Source organism: Podarcis pityusensis, assembly GCF_964106645.2.
Source record: "Podarcis pityusensis genome assembly, chromosome: 1".
In the NCBI taxonomy this organism is placed as follows: domain Eukaryota; kingdom Metazoa; phylum Chordata; class Lepidosauria; order Squamata; family Lacertidae; genus Podarcis; species Podarcis pityusensis.
This window is the reverse complement of record NC_138028.1, coordinates 117,879,080-117,896,835: the sequence shown is the minus strand read 5'-3', so window position 1 is coordinate 117,896,835 and position 17,756 is coordinate 117,879,080. Positions and strand designations below refer to the sequence as shown.

Here is a 17,756-nt window from a genome sequence, read left to right as displayed (position 1 = left end):
GGACAGATAACGCTAGAGGGGTTTTAAAAAGCACTGTGAAAAACTAAGAAGTATTGTTTAAAGAGAAAGGATACTAAGGGTATAAATAATGACAATATAAATTATGAAATGCGCATTTAAAATAATGACTATGGATGATTTACGGAGAAGCTGAAGGAAGTCCAGAAAAGAAGCAATTTGTGAAAATTGGATGTGAAAAATTTTATGTATGTTTTGTTTTGTTGTAAATTAATAAAAAAAATTATGGAAAAAAACAACAATAGTTAAACATTAACTATGGTTTAACATGATGTATGAACACAGTCAGCACACCTTATTCCCTTTTGTTTTATGCTGTATATAGAAATCCATTTTTGCTTAAAATATGAAGCAGAATAAATGTAAAGGTAAAGGGACCCCTGACCATTAGGTCCAGTCATGACCGACTCTGGGGTTGCAGCACTCATCTTGTTTTATTGGCCAAGGGAGCCGGCGTACAGCTTCCGGGTCATGTGGTCAGCATGACTAAGCCACTTCTGGCAAACCAGAGAAGTGCATGGAAATGCCATTTACCTTCCCGCCAGAGCGGTACCTATTTATCTACTTGCACTTTGATGTGTTTTTGAACTGCTAGGTTGGCAGAAGCAGGGACCCAGCAACGGGAGCTCACCCCGTTGCGGGGATTCGAACCACCAACCTTCTGATCGGCAAGTCCTAGGCTCTGTGGTTTAACCCACAGCACCACCCGCATCCCATCAAGCAGAATAGGATGAACCAAAAGGTCAAGAGCACAAACAGAACTGTGTTCAATAGGCCACAACTTTACAGGGGCACTCCCAATATTGCAGACAGTCTGCAACTCTTACGTATTAGTCACCTGTAACTATTACCTAATAGTCACCTATTAGGAAACCCAGGAGAAGGTACCATTTTTTTGTTTACCTCTTCTGCAACCACCTAAATCTCACTGATGTGCTTAGACACCATCAACCATCCAGAAAGCTATTACAATTATTTCAAAACATACAGTAGTGGAAGAATAATGAAAACAATGTTCACTAGTTAATTAATAGTATAAAAAACTTCACTTAGCAGAGGGCCAATGATGTTATAAAATATATGGATATTTTCAATTTACAAATGGACAGAATTTCGCTTATGGAAAAATCTACCTGTTAGGGAATTGAGACTTGGGCTGCAACCCTAAATCCTCTTACCTGGGAGTAAGCTCCAATTAATTCAGTAGGACTTACTTCTGAGTAGACATAGTTAGGAATGTACTGTTGATCTCTGAACTGCCTATTGTGTAATAAACTATGGAAGAACCAGACAATGTGCTGCTAGGGTATAATTTCTGGGGTAAAACATCACCAGCCCCTTTGCTACCAGCAGCAACACTCACAGTGCCTTACTCTTATATACATGCTCCATTTCATTCCATGTAAAGTAGCAGAAAAGTTAATACATGGAAATATCAAAATAATTTCTCTAAAAATATTGATGACTGCACGTGTTTTTTTAATAGGAAAATCAGATTCTCCTTATTTGGCAGTGGTGAAGAATATTTGAACAAACAAAACAAAACAAGGAGGCCAATACAATGTATGTAACAAGGTTGTTTACGTTTTCCATTCTTGCTTACTTTTTGGAAGCTACTTTCTTAAATAAAATATTTTAAGGTCTTAGTTTTAAAAAATCTCAAAGCCACTCTCTGCAGATGTATCTTCAATCTCAATTGCAAAATTAAAGAACTTGCAATTGTTCGCATAATTCATTGTTCTCATAATTCTGAGACATACATTGCTGCCCCACACAAATAGCACACAAATGTACACTGAAGCTAGCAGTTCTATATATTTATACAAACTTTTTCTTCTTCCACCACATTTGCCAGCATCCGCCGGTTTTACTTCTACAAGTACCGTAGATGACACTTTTACCACTGTAACATCACACTAAGCACACCGCAAAAATAGGGAGAAACTATAGGAAATTGTACTCACATATGCTTAAAGCTTCCAACTAGTTTCAGGTTGTCATTTAGAAAACAATCAAAACAGGTAGTAACCTTGTTTGCATGCTCCTTTTAGGGTCTAATCACTGAAATCCTGTAGCGCTTTAGTGAACAAAATCACTGTGGGGGTTGTCAGGTCAATTCAGTTTGAAGGTGTACCTTTACCTTACTAAATGTACTTACACTGTACTTTCAGTTTGTAACAATAGCCTTAAAGAAGCCTAACAGCAATACTTTAAAAGGTTTCTTTAAAAATCAACAATAATTTGCTTGAAGATAGCAATTCTGTTCCATTAACACTCAAAGCTATTGTAGTTTTAAAATACAAAGGTAAAATGTAGTCTTCCACTCCCACCGCCTTTCTGGCAGCCAGTGCCACCCTAGTAGCTCCTGGGCGGCTTAATGGGTTAATTTACTAAACAGCAGTTTTAGAACCAGATTTAGTGTGCAATGCCTTCCACTTTCCAGCTTCAACTATTGCCTTTGATTATGTGGGACTAATGGCACTGCCCTACACTGCTCCTGACCATCGTCACCAGTTATGCTAACCATCACTGGAAGATTCAATTTCTGCTGTTTGGAGTTTTGTAGCATCTTGGCAATTCTCTTCCTACACACTGTTGCTGACCATTATTACTGATCATCTCCAGCAAATTATGGGGCAGATGAAAAACATCAATGCAAGAGGGCACTGGTTTCCCTTTCCGACTTCCACGACCAAGAAAGCCAGAATACCTACTTCCTACTTCCACTACCAAGAAACCTGCTGGATATGCCAATGCTATAAAGCAAATCCAGAAACAATTCAATAAGTTGGTAACTTCCAAGCATGCTACATAATCCCCCACACAGAAGATTGGCCTGCAATAGGGACATATGTTAGCAACTGAATTGATACATGTCATATTCCGCACACTGGGGGAGGACAGAACCAACCTTGTTTTGTAGAGCTTTGGATTCCGAAATACACAAATGCTTACTCACACAAGCACCTTCTGCAACCTGCAATGATTCTCAGGACTCACATATAAAGCCTCGAAATCTTATGCTAGTATAGGGCAACTGTTTAGGCCTGCTGGAGGCTTGCTTTTAGCCAAGGTCAGCCTTCCTCAACTTGGTGTCATCCAAATGCTGTGGACTTCAACTATCATCAGCTCCAGTCAGCACTGCCAATGATCAGGGATGATGGGAGCTGTACTCCAAAACTTCTGGAGGGCATCAAATCGGGGAAAACTGGCCTAGATTCTCCACTTCCCCTACAAAAAAAATGTTCTTAGCTTCTTATTTGACTGTATCTCATTAAAAAGATACCAGAACAAACTTGTAGAAGATCCTGATCATTCAATTTCATGCTTGGGGACATAAGAATGTAGGAATCCACCTTATGTTGAGTCAGACCATTGTTCCATTGAGCTCAGTACGGTCTACACTAACTGGTAGCAGATCTCCAAGGTTTCAGATAGGGGTGTCTCCTAGCTATACTTGGAGATGGTGAGGATGAAGCCTCAGACCTTGATATGCAAGGCAGATGTCTACCACTGAGCTACATTCCTTCTCCATTGTTGAATGCTTTCACTTGAGACACTCTTGGGCAGTGTTAGAAACTGAGATATGAAAGCTAGGAGCTAAATGGCACCTTAAACCTAGGTTATGGGCCCAACAACGGAATGTCTAGGTGCACTTTTTTATAACAAGAATTCAAAGCTAAAAATGAATGAACTGCAGCTAAAATATTGTGTTCATTTTTCACATGGTCTAGTCCGTCCCCTCCCCACACCCCTAATATTCTTAAGAGGATATCTTCTCCAGTTTTCAGAGAGTAGCTGGAAGTCGGGAAGCAGAAAAAGGTCCTCCTTTCCTTCCACTCTGCAGTTTTAATCTGATATCTTAGGTGCAGTACTGTGCCCAGAGCTCAGAAACTGCTCACGCTAAGGAAATTCCCTGTCACAAAATGTACCTAGAACAATGGGGATTTTTGAATGCTGATCTTGGGTTTTCCTCTATATTTCTGCTTTCTAAAGAAATGTTCTCTGGAGAAACCAGTTCAATTTCAGATTATTGTGGCAAGTCAGAAAAGATTCTTCCAAGCTGTATGTATTTTTAAAAATTATGTGGCAAAACATTTTGGCTTCCACCTTCATCAGCTGCTGTGATGAAGATGGAATGCTCAAACGGGCTTCACTTGCTGATGCTAAGTGATACTAGTATTATCTTCCTGCATGTACACACTGGACACATTGGCACCACATGGCCCCAGTCTGACGTTCTCCCTCTTAACCAAAATTGTTGGATCTGTTAGCACCTTTATAGCAGTTATTGATATGCCTGACAGTCTGTGTTTCTCAGAACTGAAATGTTTTAACAACTGATTGCTCGACTTTCTGTCAAAATTGCAGATTTGTGGTTTCTAACACGTGTGCATAGGTCAGTTGTAGTTTACCTATGTACTGGATATAACATCCTTTTTTTTTGCACTCAATAGAGATTATACTGCAGGACCTGCAAGTGATATTCTGCTTGATGTAGTATGTCCTACCTGTCCTGGTGCTTTTGAAAGTAGCTGTTTCCATGAGATGCAAACAGGTGATACAGTATTTAGCGTTACAAAGATGAGATCCAGGAATGTTGTTGAGTGGATTCAATAAAGCTCTCACTGATAGTCTGCATGTATTTAGTTGGAGGCTGGCAAAATGCTGTTACCAGGAGGCTTGTTGACAGCTTTAGCATGACATTCAGAATTTGCTAACCAGGGGTATCTTTCTCTGATTGCCAGACAATGGAAGATATATGGAAAGCTACCACAAATGGGAAACATTCTTTGTTTACTGACACCTCATTTTGATGGAGGAGGTTTTCTCTAGACACAATGGAAGCCCAGTGGATCAATTACATGTGTTGCAATCAATTACACGTGGATATGTAGAAGGTGCTCTTTAAGTCCAACGATCCTTTTTTTATATTTATCTTTGTTGTTGCAAATGCATTTGATTCCAAGAGCCAAGCTGTAGACAATTTTTTCTTTACATGTTTTGGATGGGAGGATTTTCAATATAGATAGGTGTATACCCCCCCATATATATATATATATGTGTATATATGTATATATATATATATATATATATATATATATATATAATTGCAAAGTTTGGAGGGACAGCAGACAGAGTCACTTAGCCTAGAGCTGCACCTGGTACATGAGCCCAATTGCCCTTAAGGGACTAGCACAGTTCTAATGTTATACACTATAACTGCTAACCATGTTGTGAAACATTATACAATCCCCCTTGAAGTATAAATTACTTCATTTTATTATAGATCTCAAAATCACTTAAAAATGCTCTTAGTTTGCTATTTTAAAAAAATATAGGGAATAAAAGACTAATCATAAATAAATGAACTTTTTAATGAGCATGAAAAGCTTTCCGTACTAGCAGGGGGAAAAGCACTTCTCCAAGGGACCTGTCATGTTAAAGCAGTAGTCAATAGCTGCATACAATCAGTAAACAAATTCAGCTCTATGAAAAAAAAGAACTACATCACCGTTTAGTGGCTGCAATTTAGATTATTCTAGCGTGTAATACTTTAATTGTATAAAACAAAGCTGGTGTCACAAACACAAAAGAACTTCTTGCAAAGCAAGCACCACAAGTAATTTTTATGCTGCCACTGATGGCTGACAAGTGATGAGCACTTTGTTCAAATTTATACACTTATGCATCGAAGGCAACAGGTGGCTTGTAAAAAGAAACACTGAAAAGAACTGTTTTAACCCATTCAGAGCAGCATTTTTACAAAATGATTTATTAGATCACCTACAAAGTCTCCAACAGCCAAACACTCAACCTGTTAGTTTGATAGACTTACAAAGTAAAGCAAAATTATTTAAATGAAACCAGTACAATAGCACTGACATTTAAAATCAAGCTTAGAGCTGGAATATGCAAGTATTAGCTACCTAATGCTGAAATATAAAATGTATGAAGCTAAAATCTAGTGCAATAAAGTAAATAAATCATATGGTATCATGACTATTCAATGTGAGTGAGCACTTTAGTAGAAGGTATTCTCCTAGGCATTATAATAAAACCAGGAGACAATCAGTGGGGCACAATTATCTCTGGGTACAAAGTCTATAGGAAGGGCAGGGAATGGCATGCTGGAGACAATGCTACTCTGCACCATCAAAGAGGACATAGTGTTCAAGGAGCTGAAAATCCCAAAAGGGGTAGATTTCACCACAGAATAGATGCGAGTGGCACACCAAGTCCCAAGAGTAGCTTAGGAAAGAGGGTGTATTACCATCCCCATGACCAAGATGCCTAGAGTGGTCTTGAGATAATGAATTCAAAAAAGCATCAAAGGAGGAAACGTTGTAGTAATGGATGACTTCAACTGCCCAAACAAAAAAAGGATAAATGCTTGCTCCAGTCACAACTAAGATAAAATTTCTAGATACCCTATATGACTGTGCTCAAGAACAGTTGGTCATGGAGCTGATCCAAAGGGGAGGCAACCCTAGACTTAAGTGGTGCCCAGGGCCTGGTGCAATATAAAAGCGCTGTGGGCAGTTTAGAAACAGTGACCATAGTGCTTTCAAATTTAACATATAAGTGAGTACAGTACAGGTGGGGTGACCTTTTTGTGCATGTCCAATTGACACGCGGCCGCTGACATGCAGGTCCTTTTGGACCCAGAAGATGGAACCGTGAGGTTGGCTTCCTCCACCAATGTGTGTGGAGGCCAGGAACGGAACCCTCGAGCAAAATGGTTGCCCCCTGTACTTTCAATTATAACAGGGTAGGATGCACACTACCCTGACAGAGCAGGGCATTTTTAATGTTTTGTTTTTATTAAATTTATATGCTACCCTTTATCCAAAAAAATTGGATCCTTGGTGGATAAGAAACAGAATGATGAGCTTCCCCCTGGTCTTTCTTGGGTCTGTTTCACCAGATTGTTGTTTTAATTACACACTTATCGTTTCAGTTTCAAGGAGCTTGGATTAAAAAGTTAAAACTCACTCCAAAAGAAGCCATAAAAAGTATAGTAAGCTTTGTAAGGCAACACATTACTCTTCAACCTTCTTGGTACAGTATATTATCTTGATATACTGTTTGGAATAGTAAGAAAAACTGTCATTGTTGCTTAGCAGGCAGCTCTCTTGTTTCTGGACTACAATGTCAGATATATAAGTCCCTGCTGGGAAACTTAGCAAATGCTGTCTATAAATAGTATGCCACTTGTCACTACTATATTGCCAGAGATGGTTGTCCTTCAGACATACGGGCTTTTTATGATTTATCTGCTGTGTAAAAAGATCAGAGGTGCTTAGAACAATCTTGGTCCAAAAGCTAGGCTAAGCTAGGCTAGAACAGAGTGATATCATCAAATTCACACAAAGAATATAGTGCCGTACACTCAATTTGACAAGATTTATGACTAAAGTGCAAACGGTATGCATATTTTATTGTTAAATGCCACTTCCAAGTTTTTTTTTGAAAAGTAGCAGAATATAAGCTTCTAAAATAAATCTCACTTGCATTTTAAAGTAAAACAAGAGTGTAGCTGCATGAAGTCTTCTCTTCACCAAGAACTGCAATATTTTAAGTTAACTTTCAAGAATGTACAGCAGAAAACTTTCCCGTGCCTTCTTTTTCCACTAACAACATTCAATTCCCTAAGTTCATTGGTAACAATTAATAGATGCCAGCTGTAACTACAGTACTGGGCAAGCACAACAGTTTCAAAGCTGTATTAATGTTTTTCAAGGGATTATGCCTAGCAAATATGTAAGTCAGCATATCATGAACAGTTCTTTGGGTTGTTGAAATGTATTAGTGTGTACCTTTGGATTCCAACTCTCACTTTTAAACAATGTAAGTTAAGAACATGCTATTGTCTTTGTTTTCTTACAAATATTCAAATTAAAAATTATACATAAAGGCACATCAGATGTGCTTTAATTCCTCCCCCCTCCCCTCCTTTCAAATACTTCAGATCATATACTTGTGGTGTATGGGTGGGTACAATGTTTGTCAGAATTTTTTTCCAATGCAAACTGAAAATATTCTGGTGCAAACTACTGATCTGCATAAGGTTATACGGGGAAGGGGAAGGATAAATTCAATTTCTTCCCGAAAACTCACATCGCTACCACATCTAAATGCAAAAGTGCTGATGAAAGGAGAAACCATCATATAGGAACAACATTTTAATCTCATGTTGCTGAAAACCAAACACAAAATGAGACATAAACTCCTATTTTGAATTGTGAGAAATTACATGCTCAGGATACCACTCCCACCCCAAAACACTTCCCTCCAAGTTGTTTGGTCCTCTTTATGCCTTCTTCTGTCTTTTAGCCAAAATCCACAGGGTGCCCACTAGGCTGTTTGCACGAACTGTTAGAATAGCAACTGTGATGAAAATTCAGACAGAAAGCGGAAGGGAAAGGTAAGGAATTCTGTAACACTAAACTAATCAACACAGACTATGTTAGGCTTCCTCAAACTCAGTCCTCCAGATGTTTCTGGTCTACAACTCCCATGATCCCTAGCTAGAAGGACCAGTGATCAGGGATGATGGGAATTGTAGTCTCAAAATATCTGGAGGGCCGAGTTTGAGGAAGCCTGGACTATGTAGATATCTGTCCTCAGAATCTCTAGAATCTGCAACTCTGAAAAAATGAAGCACGAACGTCGGCCATGAGCTGTAGGTCACACATTCTAGCAGTTTTAACCACTTTAAAAACAGAGTACACAATTTAAAATCACACAGCAGTATACAAGTTCACATTTTGTGAAGTTACTCAAGACTGCGACAAGCTAGAAAATACTAAAACAGGCCACCCTTAGCCTTCACCTATGACTCGCCAAAAACAAGCCTGTTGCAATGGTAGATTCAAAATACTCATAGTGACACAATCTTTCAAGTCAAGCATCCCCGCCCCCCAAACAAACAGAACCATGTAAGATGCAAAACTAAATCGCGTGTTACACTGTAATATAAAAGTTGCAACATTCCTTGGCCACAAATATTTAAGACACATGGGCCATGCAGAAACATCATGCTAAACTTAAAAGTGATGTGAACAACCAGAAACAACCGCAACAAACCCTCTCCCTCTCTGCTGCTAGTTACCAAGAGCGAGAAAAGGAGGGGCGCAGCAAGGAGTACTTTAATGCAGTGTGGAAGCAAAAGCAGAGCCAATATGACACTCCTGCCAGCAATGGGAAGCCAGGTGAGCAATGCTTGCCCTGCCCATGCTGCCGAACCAGCCACTACTATTTACACACACACAGAGGAGGGGAGGAGTTGCTCATTTTCATTTCCAGAAATCCCATTATACCACATTAAATCTCATTCTAGAAGCTCCGCAACCTTCAGGAGAAGCTTTATGGATAGCATAAGGCGAAACTGAAAGGTTCCAGTGCTTGTACAGCATACCCCCCTGCATCCATTTCAGTCCCTGCCATTGTTATCTGTGTAATCGACTGAATAGGTATTGGTCTGTATCAATCAAAAGCTGTTTGAAGGCAAGGTATTGGCCAAGTCTAAGCCTTCAGAAGCTAAAAAGGAGATAGAAGATTTTAACTAATAATGACAGTTTCAGAACAGTGTCTAGGCATGTATAATGGAAGATTTACAGTCCTTAAATCAAGAGTCGTTAAGATAGCGCTCACTCTTTGCCAGCCTTCTAGGGGTAAGTATGGCTAAACGTAGATGTGGGCACCCCACACTCCTGCACATGCACCACACAGAACCCAAATTTACCTCTCTTCATGCCCAATACTGTGCCTTCTTTTTATTGGGGTGGAGGGAAGATAAATATGTTTCAGAGGCCTCAGGCCAGAGATTAGACACCCCTGCATTAATGAATAAAAATAGATCCTACCTGAACGAAGCATTATACGTTGACACTTCTGTGATTTTAAATTCATCTCAAAATGCATGTGACACCTAAAGTTACAAGTTTTCAGAGATGTGCTAAAGTGTCACAGCATAAATAGAGCTGCACAAACAGTACTACTATAATTGGCAAAGGAAAGCCACACATGCTGAGGGGATGAGATGTGGCTCTTGCTTTGTTCACTAAAATGGTGGTGCAATGGAGTGTGGCTAAGTGATATCATCATACATCTCTCCTCTGCTGCAAGCAGCTTCCAGCAATATCTATCAGCAGGGAAGATTTCTACTTTGAGAACATAAAAATACAATGTGCCTGGGGAATACAGAGTTTAAAAAAAAGGAAGATGTTGCAGATGCTACATCCAAGTCCCTTTCGACAGAACTGGATGAAATTTTCATGCAAAGTTGCCCCACTTGACTAAATAAAGTCTGCAAAATTACAGACAAATAGGTCCAGAGGGTTGGTGGCTGGTCACCTTTAGAATTTATTTTTTAAAGGAACTGTCTATGATTTGGGGGAGCGGGGGGAGCAGAATTGGATTAAATTTGCAGGATTGTTTGTCCCTTCTGAGAGGTTGAGTCCTGCCAAATTTCAGAAGGAAAATTGCAGTGGCTTTCCTGAAAGGCTAGCCTTTACAGTTGGGGAGTGATTTTTAAAAGGATTCACTTACGCTCCCCTATTCTTCTATGAGCAACTTGTATAAAATAGCATACATGACAGAGATGTCCCTAAGTAAGAAATCTGCCAAATTACAAATTGGTATATGGCAGTTTTTGTGCTAGGCACCTTTAAAGTTGACTTTGTTGGCATGGGTGAACTTAAAGGGATTTGCTGCCCTCCCTCTAGTTTTGCGGGCAACAACTTTCTTATGAATATGTGCTCCTGGGAAAATAACCTGCAAATTTTAAGAAGGCTGGGTGTAAGGGCTAAGGAGTTCTGATGCATAAAATGAACAGCTTCGGGCTTGCGTTCTGATGAACTGCCATCCAAAGTCACAAAAACTAAATGCCAAGCTGGCTTAACATGAGAGGATTTGTGGACATGCTACACAAAGGCAGGACTTGAATATTTTGGCATTTTCCAACCAAGCACCACTAGGCAGAACTAGCAAAAGACCACAGAACAGACAAGAAAAATGCTACATTATTTCAACTTCCCTACCCTAAAGCAATGTTACTGGAGAGACCTGGTTAAATCCTGGTTTTCTCTGGTAAGAAGCAAGATGTGTCGGACACAAAAGAGCTTCCTGACAGTGTTTTCCTCGCATGACAAGCTTGGGAGAGAAAAGTTTCAGGTTTTGCAGACACTGTGTCTGCAGAGTTTAACACAGAAATCTCAAAAACGCTTTGGAGATCCCCTCTTCAGTTTAAAGAGCTTAAGAAAGATTCCTCTTCGGCTTGGATAAGCCCCAAATCCATCTGAAGTGGCCCACTTTAGTTTCAGGATTACTGAAAATCCAATGCACACCCCAAACTTTTAGTCATTGTAGAAGCTTTTTCCTGAAGTGACTGTCAAACCAACCAATCTCTCTCACAACACTTTGCATTTTCAAATCACCTTTAATGCAGAGCACATTGCTTATTTTTGCTGTGACACATTCATGAAAGCATAATTTCTGAGTTCCAACAGCATGTATTGGCAAATTGCACTACTGATATACATTTTAAGTAAGAAAACTTGCCAAAAGTTCAAGCAAAAATGTATACGTAGCGTTCAACTAATTGTGATTTGTTACAACAGTGTGTTAACCACAAAGAAGACATCTAGGTAAGCTGTCACCATCTAGCAACCACATTATACAAAAACTCAGCTTGCAGGAGGTAAAACAAACAAGTCTTACAAAACATATTTTTTTAAGTTGGAAGTGCAAACATATTCCTGGATGTATCTTGAAACTGAGCAGAGTTTATATAAAAAATAAAAAACCTTTACAAACTAAACAAGTTGCCCTCAGTTGTGTTTAAAGAAATACACACACACACACACACACACACACACACACCCCTACTTCATTCTGACTTGGAAGAATCAGAATGCAATACAGTGGTACCTCTGGTTACGAACTTAATTTGTTCCGGAGGTCCGTTCGTAAGCTGAAACCGTTCTTATCCTGAGGCGCGCTTTTGCTAAAGGAGCCTCCAGTGCACAATTTCCATTCACATCCTGGGGCAAAGTTCGCAACCAGGAGCAGCTACTTCCAGGTTAGCGGAGCTTGTAACCTGAAGCGTTTGTAACCAGAGGTACCACAGTAAAGGATAAGAGACCAATATTGTCTCATTGGCTCCCATGGAGAAAATAAGATATAAAGTAACCACCATTTCATATCTGAAGTTACACCTCAGCATTGCTTGTAACAGCAGATAACTGTTTAAAAATAGGTCTGAAGTAGGACTACAAGAGCTGAGTAGACTTGACAGTAATTTTATCTTTCCATTGCTTTACAGTGTATTGATCTTGAAGAAAATTATTTTTCGCTAAGTATGTTGTTAAGTTTACTTTGTGTAGCTGAACAGTATCAACTTTTATTCCCATGGGAAATATCATTTGCTGAATACTCAATCTAGCACTATTCAGTAATTTAAGATTAACTGCCTCAGCAGACCAAATTCCAATAATCAATATCAATAGATTGATTGATTTACAGATTTACCTTACAGTAGAACTAACCTCTGATCCTCAATGAATTCAAACCACAATTATCCTAATGAAATTTGATTCACCAATATGTTTTTGCCACTCTTGGGGAATGGCAACTTCCTCTAACCAAAACCAAATTTAATCTGCATATATTTACACTAGAAATGTTCTGGCAGTCAGTGCTTTTCCAAAATGAAGAAGAAGAAAAAACTACTACAAATCCATAGCAGTGGGAAATTATCCTAAATATAACTTAAGTCCAATACTTATCAGTGGCAGCATCTCTAGGGGGCCCTGGCGGCCCGAGCACCCACAAGTCACGTCCGAAGCCTTGTGAGACCTCGGGTCTGACTTCCAGTGATAGGTCCTGAGGCCACAGGGCACATGATGTCATGACGTCATGTCACGAACGCTGGGCACCAAGAATCTGGGGCCCAAGTCGGTGCCCCTGCTACTTATTCTAAATGGATTTGACTTTTGAACATCAAATGGATATTTTCACTGGGACATAAGAAACGTTTTGCCTCAAAGTATTTAGACTGGATGAAAAATTTATTCTTTATGGTTAAATAATAATTCCCTGGTCCTATACCTTAATTAATAATAATAATAATAATAATTATAATAATAATTTATTTATACCCCGCCCATCTGGCTGAGTTTCCCCAGCCACTCTGGGCGGCTTCCAATCGAGTGTTAAAAACAATACAGCATTAAATATTAAAAACTTCCCTAAACAGGGCTGCCTTCAGATGTCTTTTAAAGATAAGATAGCTGCTTATTTCCTTCACATCTTAAATAAATACTGTTACCTTGCTCAGCATTTTGAAATGTTATGAAAAATACAATTCAGTATCTCTGAAATAAATTATTCTTCATGATGTACTAAATGCAAAGTATATTTGGGCAAAGCCACGCATTACAACGGAAACACAAGATTGGGTCCATATTTTTCAGCACTGAAACTCCACTAACAAGCCATTTCAGCTGCTAGAGGGTGGGTTATTTTTGCTGATACTCTCTTCTACCTATATCCTCCTGAGCCCCTAAAATCTGCTTGGGTGGACTGGGGACCCTATAGAATAGTGTAGGAAATGGCTGGGGAGAGGGTGGCTTCAAGGGGAAAACAGCCAAAAAATGAGTTCACCCACCCCTTTCTTCAGCAGAAGCCTCTACAGTGGTACCTCAGGTTAAGTACTTAATTCGTTCCGGAGGTCCGTTTTTAACCTGAAACTGTTCTTAACCTGAAGCACCACTTTAGCTAGTGGGGCCTCCTGCTGCTGCCGTGCCGCCGGAGCACGATTTCTGTTCTCATCCTGAAGCAAAGTTCTTAACCCAAGGTACTATTTCTGGGTTAGCCAAGTCTGTAACCTGAAGCGTATGTAACCTGAGGTACCACTGTACTGTGTTCTCCTCAGAATACCACGGTGGAGTAAGGTTATCATATTGTTATGACTTAATCGTAGCAGATGCACATTTAATATGGCTTGAGTAGCTTGTCTTTAGAGGCCCCAGTTCTTAGGCAAGCCACATCCTTAAATACTATAAAAAAAATTCAAAAGTAAGTTTACATACGCAGTAGATGAAAGATTCCATCACAGGCGCTAATGTGTGACAAAAAGGCATTTCCTAGTCCCTGTCCAGCATGGGCTCCTTTCACAAGGCCAGCAATATCCACTACATTCAGAAAGGCTGGAATTTTGCTGAAAGATAATTTAAGATTTTTGTAATTAGAAACATAGTTCAATATTACCACATATGTGCAAGTATCTTCAGAGCACACACACCCAGAAAAATCTATGCTGGGCTGGGGAACATGTGACCCTCCCGTTGTTGATGGACTAATAATAATAATTTTATTATTTATACCCCACCCAACTGGCTGGGTTTCCCGAGCCACTCTGGGCTGCAAAACCACAGAAAAACACCAACCATTAAAAACTTCCCTATACATCATATAGTCCTATATATCCTCCATCTATATCCTCCATCATCCCTGGTTACTGATCATGCCAGCTAGGGCTGATCCAAGCTGGAGTCCAGAAATACCCGGAGGGCCACAAATTAGCCACCCACCCTGTACTCTGAACACCTACATGCAGTTTTAAGTGAACAGCTCAAACTAGTAATAAAGAAAACATACACCCCTTGTAACTTCAATATTTGCTGTTGTAGACTTTTCAATTTGCAGATCCTGAAGTTGTGGAAAGGACTCTTTAAGAATTGAGGCCTACCACATGCATACTTGTGGCCAAAATTGTGGAAACCTTTAGAAAAAGTTGCATTTCTAAGGTCTGATGGCTCATAACATCCATCTTTTTTATAATAATACTATAAAATTTTTGTATCATTAGAAAGAAATTTTAATGCAGAATATAATGCAACAAACTCTGTCAAATTATCTTTATTCTATTAAAAGTTATAGTCCAATAATCAGAAAAAGAAAGCACAACTGCCTTATGTAACATGAAGGGGATTTCTTTAACTAAAAATTGACCAATGACAAACAGAGTGAAAAGAGTTGACTAGTCACCTAGAAAGCGATGTAGTAGCCCTGACCTGAATCCAAAAGAAAATCTGTAGAGCCGATTAAAGAAACCTGTCAGTCAGAAGCAAGCAAGGAATAGAGCACAACTGATAGAAGCAATCATACAATCTTGGTTACACGTTATAACACCTGATGAACTAAAATCTTTGGTTCACTCAATGGGATGCCGTTGTAGGGCTGTAACTGCAGCAAAAGGTTTCCACACTAAGTACTAACAGAAATGGTGAGAAGTTATGAGATACCCTTTATCATGGTTTTCTGTGTATAACTTATTTCATTTGGCTATAACTTTCACTAGAATAAAGATAATTCAACAGTTTATTGCATTATATTATGCATTAAATTATATTTCTAATGATAGATAATTTTATGGCACTATTCTAAAAATGACTGCTGTCAAAGCTCAGAAATATATATTTTCAAAAAGGTTTCCACAATTCTGGCCACTAGTGGACGTTCAACCCTTGTCCTTCCTGGCAAATAAGATATAAGAAATAAATAATAATAATAACTATTATTATTATTTGCAGCAGCTACTAAAATAATGGAAGTGGCCAATGCCTCTCAAGAAGAGGGAAATTTTCCACTGGGTCTAAAGAGGTGGTGGTAAGGCCTTTATTTTTAAAAAGCCACTTATAGGGAGTATATGACTCCTAGATTACAAATCCTAGATTACAACTCCCTCCCAAGGTACATATGTTTAACCCCTTTGAGGCTGGCTATTGAACAAGCTTTTAAAACCTATTTATTCTGAGCTACTTTGTGCTAATCATTTTAGGGTTTTATATTATTGCTAGTTTCAAACTAATAGTTTGAATGTTTTAATCATTTAACTTTGATTGTATTATATTGGAATTATCCTTTCTATGTAAGCCACCCTAAAAAGGCCTTCCCAGTCTTTGAAACTTCCTACTGCCTTCCACCAGCAAGGATAAATCTTATTCTAATGGAACTTAAATAGCCGCTCCCTAACATAGGTTGCCTGGCCAACTTACAAAACAAATACAAAACTTACAAAACAAAAACTTATAATACATTAAAAATGATTTTAAACTAAAAGCACAATTAAGATTTTAAATATAAGATAATCAGATAATAATATGTTAAGTTGTTGTGTGTGGTTTTTAAACTCTTCCTCCAGTTCCAAAAAGACTACAAAGGTGCCATCAAGCAAACCTGTATGAGAAAACTTTCCATAATTGGGCTACTACCAAAGAGGTCTCTCCCTGGTGATTACCTGCCTCATCTTGGATGGCACTTAGACAAGGGTTTCTGAGGAAGATGTTAAGCTTCAAATAGGTATATATAGGAAAAACCAATTATTTCAGGTAACCTTGCTCCACGCCATTTAAAGCTTTAAAACAAGAGTGCATAACCTGTGGTCCTCCAGATGTAACTGGACTACAGCTCCCACTCAGCATGGCAACAAGATCTGGATGGTCTCAGGTTAGCAACCCTTGCTTTAAAGCTTAAAACCAGCACTTTATATATAGAATTGATTTTAATCATTCTATTTGGCAAACATTCATTTCCTAAAGAAAAGTACAAGATAAGTAGTTCATATAAATATTTAATATTGCTGTCATATAGCTAAACTATGCACTATATCTAACATGTTTTGCAACACAATAGCAATAACCCAAGTACTTACAGGTTAATAAAAATCTGAATTATATTTCTAATGCCATTTTGCTAAGTATTAACTTAAATCATAAATAGTTATGATTTAGTTTGCCTTTAGGGTGGGACAACTTAAAAAAAGGATAGAAAAATCCTCCTGAAGAAAGGGGCATTTTGAGTATGTTAAGCTCCTGGGCTTAATAGCATGATCATGAAATCTTCAAGGTAATACCTAAATGGTTATTTAAAGTCAGAAATTTTAGCTCATGACTTAAGTATTAGGGTGGGGAATGTTTTTCAGGCAGGAGCCACAGTGCCTCACAGAATCATAGAACTGTAGAACTGAAAGGGACCACCAGGGTCATGTAGTTCAACCCTGCAAAGCAGGAAACTTTTGCCTAATATGGGGCTCGAATCCACAACCCGGAGATTTAAGAGTCTCATACTCTACCAACTGAGCTATCATGCCTTAACAGTGGGCAGGACCAGAGACACAAAAAAAAGGGGGGTGAACTCTTGTCTTTGTACAGTAGATCAGATTTGGGTTTTTTATTGTTTGTTTAATATTTTAGGGCCATACACCTAAAACAAATAATTTCCAAACACATGTACTTTTCTTTATCTTTTTGTAGTTGGTTACTTATATATTTTTTCTTTTATTTTTTATTAAATAAATTTTATTTTTATTTTATTTTTTATTAAATAAAATTTAATAATAAAATTTTTAAAAAAAAATAATTTCCAAACACATCATACCATGCAGACAATTTCCAAACACATCACACCATGCAGACAAGCAAGACACATTATCACAATTCAAATACACAGCACAGCAGAAGCACTCAAGGAAGACACACAGCAGAGCCAGTGAGGCATCCCAAGAGCCAGATAGAGAGTATTGAAGAGCCAAATTTGACTCCCAGGCCTGACATTCCCCACACTTATGTTAAAGAGTCTTAGTTCACAAAGGAGACATCAGACAATACTTCACACACTTTATATTCTTGTATAAACTTTGGAATGCATTCTTACCCACAACCAAAACAAAA

The 17,756-nt window shown here is 38.6% G+C and overlaps 1 protein-coding gene across 5 annotated transcripts in view; it reads right to left on the bottom strand.

Annotated features, from left to right (window-relative positions):
- OLA1 (Obg like ATPase 1) overlaps nucleotides 1-17,756 on the bottom strand; it is an 89,536-nt gene that overhangs the window by 67,220 nt on the left and 4,560 nt on the right. For 4 of the 5 annotated variants that reach the window (XM_080972070.1, XM_080972071.1, XM_080972069.1 and 1 more), the window contains one exon: nucleotides 14,115-14,242. The exons of the other annotated variant lie outside the window; for it this stretch is intronic. In XM_080972070.1, the coding sequence (XP_080828196.1) occupies nucleotides 14,115-14,242 (128 nt within the window). Of the gene's footprint in view, nucleotides 1-14,114; nucleotides 14,243-17,756 lie in introns of those variants that run through there. 5 annotated transcript variants of the gene reach the window in all.